This window comes from Oncorhynchus nerka, linkage group LG13 (genome assembly GCF_034236695.1).
Source record: "Oncorhynchus nerka isolate Pitt River linkage group LG13, Oner_Uvic_2.0, whole genome shotgun sequence".
Taxonomy (NCBI): Eukaryota; Metazoa; Chordata; class Actinopteri; order Salmoniformes; family Salmonidae; genus Oncorhynchus; species Oncorhynchus nerka.
In genome coordinates, this window is record NC_088408.1 from 96,695,324 (window position 1) to 96,707,176 (window position 11,853).

Here is an 11,853-nt window from a genome sequence, read left to right on the forward strand (position 1 = left end):
TCTCTCCATTCTACCGTCTAACTCTCCCTCCATCTCTCCATTCTACCCTCTAACTCTCCCTCCATCTCTCCATTCTACCCTCTAATTCTCCCTCCATCCTTTCCTCTAATTCTCCCTCCATCTCTCCATTCTACCGTCTAACTCTCCCTCCATCCTTCCCTCTAATTCTCCCTCCATCTCTCCATTCTACCCTCTAATTCTCCCTCCATCTCTCCATTCTACCGTCTAACTCTCCCTCCATCCTTTCCTCTAATTCTCCCTCCATCTCTCCATTCTACCGTCTAACTCTCCCTCCATCCTTCCCTCTAATTCTCCCTCCATCTCTCCATTCTACCGTCTAACTCTCCCTCCATCTCTCCATTCTACCATCTAATTCTCCCTCCATCCATCCCTCCCTCTCACTCTCCCTTCATCTCTCCATTCTACCCTCTAACTCTCCCTCCATCTCTCCATTCTACCGTCTAACTCTCCCTCCATCTCTCCATTCTACCCTCTAACTCTCCCTCCATCTCTCCATTCTACCCTCTAACTCTCCCTCCATCTCTCCATTCTACCGTCTAACTCTCCCTCCATCTCTCCATTCTACCGTCTAACTGTCCCTCCATCTCTCCATTCTAACGTCTAACTCTCCCTCCATCCTTCCATCTGTCCCACTAACTGTCCCTCCATCCTTTCATCTGTCCCACTAACTGTCCCTGTACTGTCAGGATCCTGCAGCGACTCATTCTTCACAACCAGCAGGCAATAAAAGCAACATAAACCCTCCCATAAAGCCCCTGTCACACCGTCATAAAACTAAAAACCTATGAAGGCTATCGAGGCCTTTTTACTGTCCTCTCCACTGTCTGCTTGCCAGACAGCTTCTGCTAAACGACGTTGCGAAGCGCAAAACACATTCATCATCGATGCACATACGCTGGTACGCAGGTGCCGGGTCTCACAGTGCCGGGATTCAAGACCTTCCAGTGAGGAAGATATGTGACCCCATCTACTTTTAGTTATTTCATCTATCTACCTTTTGTTTTTTGCTTGCCTTATGTAAAGTGTATTTGAGTGTCACGAAGAGGGCTAAATAAACAAGACACACCCCTATCATTATTAATTATTACTCTGTACCACCGCGGTACTGTTTTCAGGTAAGCTGCGTAGACGCCAGTTCTACTCCCAGCCTCTGGAGAACGGTCGGATCCTGTCTCAGGGGTCCACGTTCACCTACCAGGACGTGGTGGACCTGCTTCTGGTGTACACCCCTGACGCGGCCAGCGGGGGCAGTGACGAGCTCGCCTTCTCTCTGACCGACGGCGTCCACGTCGCCACCGGACGGCTCACCTTCACCATAGACGTCAGGAAGAGCGAAGGACCAAGGATGACTGTGAATAGAGGCCTGCAGCTGGCCGCAGGTACGCTCTTGGGTTTGTGTGGACCTTGTGTGACCTTAAACAGTTTCCGCAGGTACGCTCTTGGGTTTGTGTGGACCTTGCGTGACCTTAAACAGTTTCCGCAGGTAAGGACAGGGACAAACAGGGTTTTTGTCTTGCGCCAGGCTTCACATGTCTCCATGGTGACTGGGTACGAACACACCTGATTCAACTCTGAAAGGGCTTGTTGATTACATGTTGAGTCAGGTATTACAGTTCTGAGACGGTGTCAAAATGTACAGTTTTGGGGATACTGGCACAACAGATTGGGAAAGGCTGATGTAGCTGTCTTACTGTCTTCTTTGACGTTTCCTGACTTCTACTGTACCTATTCTCCCCTCAGGCTCAGCGGCTAAGATTACTGAACAGAACCTGAAGGGATCAGATTCAGACTCAGATAGCCTGAAGCTGAGGTACATCCTCACCAAAGACCTTCCATTAGGAAGACTACAGCTTTCTAAAGAAGGAGGAGGAGGAGGACAGGACAAGATGTCTGTTAAAGGACCTGTCAAGAGCTTCACACAGGAGGAGGTCAACAAAGGTATCTCTCTCTCTCTCTCTCTCTCGATCTCTTGCTCTCTCATCATTTTCACTTATTCAATATTCTTCAAGGAAAAATGGCCTGTGACTTTCTCAGAGTTCTTGAAAGTTCTTGAAATGAATTATGATTCATTTACGATATTGAATTGACCCTAACCCTTTGTGTGTGTGTGTGTGTGTGTGTGTGTGTGTGTGTGTGTGTGTGTGTGTGTGTGTGTGTGTGTGTGTGTGTGTGTGTGCCTGTGTGTGTTGCAGGTCTTTTGGAGTACAGTCATGAGAAGGGAGAGAAAGGAGGGAGCGTCTCCTTCAAGTTCAACTTGGTGGATCCAGAGGGCAACAAACTGATCGACCAGTCTTTCTTCATCAGTGTACTAGGTATGTACCAGTCTTTATTCATCAGTGTACTAGGTAGGTACCAGTCTTTCTTCATCAGTGTACTAGGTATGTACCAGTCTTTATTCATCAGTGTACTAGGTAGGTACCAGTCTTTCTTCATCAGTGTACTAGGTATGTACCAGTCTTTATTCATCAGTGTACTAGTTATGTACCAGTCTTTCTTCATCAGTGTACTAGGTATGTACCAGTCTTTCTTCATCAGTGTACTAGGTATGTACCAGTCTTTCTTCATCAGTGTACTAGGTATGTACCAGTCTCTCTTCATCAGTGTACTAGGTATGTACCAGTCTTTCTTCATCAGTGTACTAGGTATGTACCAGTCTTTATTCATCAGTGTACTAGGTAGGTACCAGTCTTTCTTCATCAGTGTACTAGGTATGTACCAGTCTCTCTTCATCAGTGTACTAGGTATGTACCAGTATTTCTTCATCAGTGTACTAGGTATGTACCAGTCTATCTTCATCAGTGTACTAGGTATGTACCCATATTTCTTCATCAGTGTACTAGGTAGGTACCAGTATTTCTTCATCAATGTACTAGGTAGGTACCAGTCTCTCTTCATCAGTGTACTAGGTATGTACCAGTCTTTCTTCATCAGTGTACTAGGTATGTACCAGTCTTTCTTCATCAGTGTACTAGGTATGTACCAGTCTCTCTTCATCAGTGTACTAGGTATGTACCAGTCTTTCTTCATCAGTGTACTAGGTAGGTACCAGTCTCTCTTCATCAGTGTACTAGGTATGTACCAGTCTTTCTTCACCAGTGTACTAGGTATGTACCAGTCTTTCTTCATCAGTGTACTAGGTATGTACCAGACTTTCTTCATCAGTGTACTAGGTATGTACCAGTGTCTCTTCATCAGTGTACTAGGTATGTACCAGTCTTTCTTCATCAGTGTACTAGGTATGTACCAGACTTTCTTCATCAGTGTACTAGGTATGTACCAGTGTCTCTTCATCAGTGTACTAGGTATGTACCAGTCTTTCTTCATCAGTGTACTAGGTATGTACCAGTCTTTCTTCATCAGTGTACTAGGTATGTACCAGTCTTTATTCATCAGTGTACTAGGCATGTGGTATCTGACGTAGGGGACGCACAGGACAGACTATCGTAGTAACACAGTGGAACAGTGGGTTCTGCACCATTTGGAATCTTAGCCAGTGGTCCAGTGGTCCAGTCCGCCAAAAACTGTCAATGGCTGACAATTTGCTCCATCCTTCTGGTTCTTGGCTTTGTGCTTCCCAGTGGTTTATTGAGACACAGTTTCCACCCTCAGGTTTTAATTTCCCTTTTCCTACTTGTCCTCCCTCCCTCCCTACCTCCCTCCCTCCCTCCCTCCTCCTTTCCTTTCCTTTCCTTTCCTTTCCTTTCCTTCCTTCCTTCCTTCCTTCCTTCCTTCCTTCCTTCCTTCCTTCCTTCCTTCCTTCCTTCCTTCCTTCCTTCCTTCCTCCCTCCCTCCCTCCCTCCCTCCCTCCCTCCCTCCCTCCCTCCCTTTCTTTCTTTCTTTCTGTCCTCCCTCCCTATCTCCCTCCCTCCCTCCTTATCTCCTTCCCCCTCCCTCCCCCCCCTCCCTCCCTCCCTCCCTCCCTCCCCTCTTTCCCTCATCCCTCTAGAGGACCACCTGCCCCCCTCTGTGGTACTGAATAAAGGTCTGGTGGTTGATGAGAACTCAGTGAAGAAGCTGACTACTCTCCAGCTGTCAGCTACAGACCAGGACAGTGAGCCTGGAGAACTGGTGTATCGCATCACCAAGCAGACTGCACTGGGACACCTGGAGCACGCCAGCAACCCAGGTACACACACACACACACACACACACACAGAAAGACACACACACAGAAACACACACACACACAAACACGCCGCCAACAACCGAGGTACTGTACTGGAGCTATCAACCAGCTCAGGTGGAAACACACAGACACACACACACAGACACACACAGGACACACACACATACAGACACACACACACACACACACAGGACAGTAAAATTGTCAATTCACATACTTATCAACAGAACATCCCTGGTCATCTCTACTGCCTCTGATCTGACAGACTCACTAAACACAAATGTTTTGTTTGTAAATGATGTCTGAGTGTTAGAGTTAGAGACCCCTCCCTGGCTCTCTGTAAATAAATAAAACAATAACACTGTGCCGTCTTAATGCAAGTCATTTTAAATTATTTATCCTTTTACTTTTGATACTTAAGTATATTTAAAACCAAATGCTTTTAGACTTTTACTCAAGTAGTATTTTAATGGGTGACTTTCACTTTTACTTGAGTAATTTTCTAAGGTATATTTACTTTTACTCAAGTATGACAGTTGGGTACTTTTTCCACCACTGGGTTGTAGGGCAGAATTGACGTCAGCTAGCGAACAATGCTAACTACCACTACAGTGTGCTAATATAATGCTAATCTAATGCTAATAGCATTATATTCCAGGAACTGATTACATGATTACATGATTACATGATGTCTGTGCCGCGATCAGTAAATACCATTATACCAACAGACTTGGTATATGACCCAAGCAGGAATCAAACCCACGACCCTGGCATTGCTAGTTCAATGCTAATGGTGGATTAATATGCTGTGTTGATTTTCAAAGAAAGTTTAGAAAGCTAACGCTAACACATCCATTAACTTTAACTGTTAATGCTAATGAATGCTAATTTCCTTACGGATACAGGAACACGCATCACGTCCTTCTCCCAGGCTGATCTGACCTCCCGCAGTGTCCAGTATGTTCACACCAGCGAAGAAGAGAAGCATGCGGACCAGTTCTCCTTCATCGTGTCTGACGGCGCTAACGAGGTACACACACACGTGCACGCAAGGACACACACACACACACATGGTCACACACATGTTTTGTTATTTTATCCTCACACACACACACGCACGCACGCACACACACGCACACACACACTATCGATAATGTCCCTCTCTAATGCAGCCTATTGAGCAGCAGAAGCAGTCAGCCAACCGGCCTTCACTATTGGCTGACCTCTGTGTGTAACAGGTTATCGGGCCGTGTCGCTATTGGCTGACCTCTGTGTGTAACAGGTTATCGGGCCGTGTCGCTATTGGCTGACCTCTGTGTGTAACAGGTTATCGGGCCGTGTCACTATTGGCTGACCTCTGTGTGTAACAGGTTATCGGCCGTGTCACTATTGGCTGACCTCTGTGTGTAACAGGTTATCGGGCCGTGTCACTATTGGCTGACCTCTGTGTGTAACAGGTTATCGGGCCGTTTCGCTATTGGCTGACCTCTGTGTGTAACAGGTTATCGGGCCGTGTCGCTATTGGCTGACCTCTGTGTGTAACAGGTTATCGGGCCGTGTCACTATTGGCTGACCTCTGTGTGTAACAGGTTATCGGGCCGTGTCGCTATTGGCTGACCTCTGTGTGTAACAGGTTATCGGGCCGTGTCACTATTGGCTGACCTCTGTGTGTAACAGGTTATCGGGCCGTGTCGCTATTGGCTGACCTCTGTGTGTAACAGGTTATCGGGCCGTGTCACTATTGGCTGACCACTGTGTGGATCTGCAGGTCCATTCTGTTCAGTTGGTTTTGCGTCCTAAACATTTGATCAGGATGTTTGCATGTAAAGTATGAGATCATCCAATCAGATCCCACTACTGTGCCCACCAGGATATGATTGCTGCTCTATGTTTTCTGTGGATGTTGTGGTGGGTGACCCTGAGGTCATTCTGTGTATGTTGTGATGGGTGGCCCTGAGGTCATTCTGTGTATGTTGTGATGGGTGGCCCTGAGGTCATTCTGTGTATGTTGTGATGGGTGGCCCTGAGGTCATTCTGTGTATGTTGTGATGGGTGGCCCTGAGGTCATTCTGTGTATGTTGTGATGGGTGGCCCTGAGGTCATTCTGTGGATGTTGTGGTGGGTGGCCCTGAGGTCATTCTGTGTATGTTGTGATGGGTGGCCCTGAGGTCATTCTGTGGATGTTGTGGTGGTTGCCCTGAGGTCATTCTGTGTATGTTGTGATGGGTGGCCCTGAGGTCATTCTGTGGATGTTGTGATGGGTGGCCCTGAGGTCATTCTGTGTATGTTGTGATGGTGGCCCTGAGGTCATTCTGTGTATGTTGTGGTGGTGGCCCTGAGGTCATTCTGTGGATGTTGTGATGGTTGCCCTGAGGTCATTCTGTGTATGTTTGGGGTGGCAGCGTAGCCTAGTAATTAGAGCGTTGGACTAGTAACCAAAAGGTTGCAAGATCAAATCCCTGAGCTGACAAGGTACAAATCTGTTGTTCTGCCCCCTGAACAAGGCAGTTAACCCCACTGTTCCTAGACCGTCATTGAAAATAAGAATTTATTCTTAACTGACTTGCCTAGTTAAAAAATAAATGTTTGCATGGGTGGCCCTGAGGTTTCACATATCATTCTCTGTTTTAAAACACTGTGCAGTAGGTTACTGTGAAACAAGATACAATGTTCTGCATGGCCTCAGAGCAACTTCAATGTTCTGCATGGCCTCAGAGCAACTTCAATGTTCTGCATGGCCTCAGAGCAACTTCAATGTTCTGCATGGCCTCAGAGCAACTTCAATGTTCTGCATGGCCTCAGAGCAACTTCTTTGAAAAATGTTGCAAACAAGGATCAAAATTCAAATGTTATTTGTCACCTGCTTCGTAGACACAAGGTGTAGAGAAAGAGAGAGAGAGAAACAGAGAGACAGAGAGTGAGAAACAGACAGAGAGAGAAACAGAGACAGAGAGAGAAACAGAGAGACAGAGAGAGAGAGAAACAGAGAGACAGAGAGAGAGAAACAGAGAGAGAGAGAGAAACAGAGAGACAGAGAGAGAAACAGAGAGACAGAGAGAGAGAAACAGAGAGACAGAGAGAGAGAAACAGAGAGAGAAACAGAGAGAGAGACAGAGAGAGAAACAGAGAGACAGAGAGAGAGAAAACAGAGAGACAGAGACACAGAGAGAGAGAAACAGAGAGACAGAGAGAGAGAAACAGAGACAGAGAAACAGAAAGACAGAGAGAGAGAGAAACAGAGAGACAGAGAGTGAGAAACAGACAGAGAGAGAAACAGAGAGACAGAGAGAGAAACAGAGAGACAGAGAGTGAGAAACAGACAGAGAGAGAAACAGAGAGACAGAGAGAGAAACAGAGAGACAGAGAGTGAGAGACAGAGAGAGAAACAGAGAGAGAGAGAAACACAGAGACAGAGAGTGAGAAACAGACAGAGAGAGAAACAGAGAGACAGAGAGAGAAACAGAGAGAGAGAGAAACAGAGAGACAGAGAGAGAAACAGAGAGACAGAGAGAGAAACAGAGAGACAGAGAGAGAAACAGAGAGAGAGAGAAACACAGAGACAGAGAGAGAGAGAGACAGAGAGAAACAGAGAGAGCGAGAGAGAAACAGAGAGACAGAGAGACAGAAACAGAGAGAGAGACAGAGAGAGAGAGAGAGAAACAGAGAGACAGAGAGAGAGAAAGAGACAGAGAAACAGAGAGACAGAGAAACAGAAAGACAGATAAACAGAGAGAGAGACACAGAGAGAGAGAAATATTGACATATTGACAATAAATACACAGTGAAATAACAAACAAAAATAATGACTAAAAATAACATGGCTATATACAGGGATTACCAGTACCGAGTCGATGTGCAGTTGTACGAGGTAATTGAGGTACAGTGCCTTGCGAAAGTATTCGGCCCCCTTGAACTTTGAGACCTTTTGCCACATTTCAGGCTTCAAACATAAATATATAAAACTGTATTTTTTTGTGAAGAATCAACAACAAGTGGGACACAATCATGAAGTGGAACAACATTTATTGGATATTTCAAACTTTTTTAACAAATCAAAAACTGAAAAATTGGGCGTGCAAAATTATTCAGCCCCCTTAAGTTAATACTTTGTAGCGCCACCTTTTGCTGCGATTACAGCTGTAAGTCGCTTGGGGTATGTCTCTATCAGTTTTGCACATCGAGAGACTGAAATTTTTTCCCATTCCTCCTTGCAAAACAGCTCGAGCTTAGTGAGGTTGGATGGAGAGCATTTGTGAACAGCAGTTTTCAGTTCTTTCCACAGATTCTCGATTGGATTCAGGTCTGGACTTTGACTTGGCCATTCTAACACCTGGATATGTTTATTTTTGAACCATTCCATTGTAGATTTTGCTTTATGTTTTGGATCATTGTCTTGTTGGAAGACAAATCTCCGTCCCAGTCTCAGGTCTTTTGCAGACTCCATCAGGTTCTCTTCCAGAATGGTCCTGTATTTGGCTCCATCCATCTTCCCATCAATTTTAACCATCTTCCCTGTCCCTGCTGAAGAAAAGCAGGCCCAAACCATGATGCTGCCACCACCATGTTTGACAGTGGGGATAGGGTGTGTTCAGGGTGATGAGCTGTGTTGCTTTTACACCAAACATAACATTTTGCATTGTTGCCAAAAAGTTCGATTTTGGTTTCATCTGACCAGAGCACCTTCTTCCACATGTTTGGTGTGTCTCCCAGGTGGCTTGTGGCAAACTTTAAACAACACTTTTTATGGATATCTTTAAGAAATGGCTTTCTTCTTGCCACTCTTCCATAAAGGCCAGATTTGTGCAATATACGACTGATTGTTGTCCTATGGACAGAGTCTCCCACCTCAGCTGTAGATCTCTGCAGTTCATCCAGAGTGATCATGGGCCTCTTGGCTGCATCTCTGATCAGTCTTCTCCTTGTATGAGCTGAAAGTTTAGAGGGACGGCCAGGTCTTGGTAGATTTGCAGTGGTCTGATACTCCTTCCATTTCAATATTATCGCTTGCACAGTGCTCCTTGGGATGTTTAAAGATTGGGAAATCTTTTTGTATCCAAATCCGGCTTTACACTTCTTCACAACAGTATCTCGGACCTGCCTGGTGTGTTCCTTGTTCTTCATGATGCTCTCTGAGCTTTTAACGGACCTCTGAGACTATCACAGTGCAGGTGCATTTATACGGAGACTTGATTACACACAGGTGGATTGTATTTATCATCATTAGTCATTTAGGTCAACATTGGATCATTCAGAGATCCTCACTGAACTTCTGGAGAGAGTTTGCTGCACTGAAAGTAAAGGGGCTGAATAATTTTGCACGCCCAATTTTTCAGTTTTTGATTTGTTAAAAAAGTTTGAAATATCCAATAAATGTCGTTCCACTTCATGATTGTGTCCCACTTGTTGTTGATTCTTCACAAAAAAATACAGTTTTATATCTTTATGTTTGAAGCCTGAAATGTGGCAAAAGGTCGCAAAGTTCAAGGGGGCCGAATACTTTCCCAAGGCACTGTACATACTGGAGGTATATTTACTTTACCCCTTAAAGTGGCATGGCAACATGATAGATAATAGACAGTAGCAGCAGCATATGTGGTGAGTATGAATGTGTGTGTGTGTGTGTGTGTGTGCATAGAGTCAATGCAAGAGAGTTCAGGGTCCTGTTCAGGGTCCTGTTCAGGGTCCAGACCTTGTGCACCGGTACTGCTTGCCTTGCAGTAGCAGAGAGAACAGTGTATTGTTTGGGTGAACACCGCCTGGTATAGAGGTCCTGGATGGCAGGGAGCTAAGGCCCCAGTGATGTACTGGGCTGTACTCGCTACCCTCTGTAATGCCTTGCTAATAATATTTACTGTCTACCAGCAACTACCTGTATTAACTTCAGGTAGATAACAGTGTGCTGTATGGTGTCTAGGTAGATAACAGTGTTCTGTACGGTGTCTTCAGGTAGATAACAGTGTTCTGTACGGTGTCTTCAGGTAGATAACAGTGTTCTGTACGGTGTCTTTAGGTAGATAACAGTGTTCTGTACGGTGTCTTCAGGTAGATAACAGTGTTCTGTACGGTGTCTTCAGGTAGATAACAGTGTTCTGTACGGTGTCTTTAGGTAGATAACAGTGTTCTGTACGGTGTCTTTAGGTAGATAACAGTGTTCTGTACGGTGTCTTCAGGTAGATAACAGTGTTCTGTACGGTGTCTTCAGGTAGATAACAGTGTTCTGTACGGTGTCTTCAGGTAGATAACAGTGTTCTGTACGGTGTCTTCAGGTAGATAACAGTGTTCTGTACGGTGTCTTCAGGTAGATAACAGTGTTCTGTACGGTGTCTTTAGGTAGATAACAGTGTTCTGTACGGTGTCTTCAGGTAGATAACAGTGTTCTGTACGGTGTCTTCAGGTAGATAACAGTGTTCTGTACGGTGTCTTCAGGTAGATAACAGTGTTCTGTACGGTGTCTTTAGGTAGATAACAGGTGTCTTTAAGTATATAACAGGTGTCTTTAGGTAGATAACAGTGTTCTGTACGGTGTCTTTAGGTAGATAACAGTGTTCTGTACGGTGTCTTTAGGTAGATAACAGTGTTCTGTACGGTGTCTTCAGGTAGATAACAGTGTTCTGTACGGTGTCTTCAGGTAGATAACAGTGTTCTGTACGGTGTCTTTAGGTAGATAACAGGTGTCTTTAAGTATATAACAGGTGTCTTTAGGTAGATAACAGTGTTCTGTACGGTGTCTTCAGGTAGATAACAGTGTTCTGTACGGTGTCTTCAGGTAGATAACAGTGTTCTGTACGGTGTCTTTAGGTAGATAACAATGTTCTGTACGGTGTCTTCAGGTAGATAACAGTGTTCTGTACGGTGTCTTCAGGTTGCCCAGACGTTCTACATCACCATCCGGCCGGTGGATGACTCCCTCCCCCTGCTGGTGGTTCCTGGGATGAGGGTTCAGGAGGGGGTCAGGAAGACCATCACTGAGTTTGAACTGAAGGCCACCGACGCTGACACAGAGGTAGGCTGGCAGACTGTCCAGTCACTACACACACCTCACTACTCATACACAGAGAGAGAAGTAGTCTGGCCGGTCATTACACTAATACTATTAGACAGAGGTAGACTGGCTGGTCATTACTGTTAGACAGAGGTAGACTGGCTGGTCATTACTGTTAGACAGAGGTTGGCTGGCTGGTCATTACTGTTAGACAGAGAAGTAGACTGGCTGGTCATTACTGTTAGACAGAGGTAGACTGGCTGGTCATTACTGTTAGACAGAGGTAGACTGGCTGGTCATTACTGTTAGACAGAGGTAGACTGGGTGGTCATTACTGTTAGACAGAGGTAGACTGGCTGGTCATTACTGTTAGACAGAGGTAGACTGGCTGGTCATTACTGTTAGACAGAGGTAGACTGGCTGGTCATTACTGTTAGACAGAGGTAGACTGGCTGGTCATTACTGTTAGACAGAGAGAGACTGGCTGGTCATTACTGTTAGACAGAGGTAGACTGGGTGGTCATTACTGTTAGACAGAGGTAGACTGGCTGGTCATTACTGTTACACAGAGGTAGACTGGCTGGTCATTACTGTTAAACAGAGGTAGACTGGCTGGTCATTACTGTTAGACAGAGGTAGAATGGCTGGTCATTACTATTAGACAGAGGTAGACTGGGTGGTCATTACTGTTAGACAGAGAAGTTGTCTGGCTGGTCATTACTGT

At 45.4% G+C, this 11,853-nt stretch overlaps 1 protein-coding gene across 1 annotated transcript in view; it reads left to right on the forward strand.

The window, feature by feature from the left end:
- Positions 1-11,853, forward strand: part of LOC115122266 (extracellular matrix organizing protein FRAS1-like) — a 523,719-nt gene that overhangs the window by 429,114 nt on the left and 82,752 nt on the right. The window contains 6 exon segments of the mRNA XM_065027018.1: positions 1,137-1,400; positions 1,762-1,959; positions 2,214-2,333; positions 3,968-4,147; positions 5,053-5,177; positions 11,010-11,150. Of these exon segments, the coding sequence (XP_064883090.1) occupies positions 1,137-1,400; positions 1,762-1,959; positions 2,214-2,333; positions 3,968-4,147; positions 5,053-5,177; positions 11,010-11,150 (1,028 nt within the window).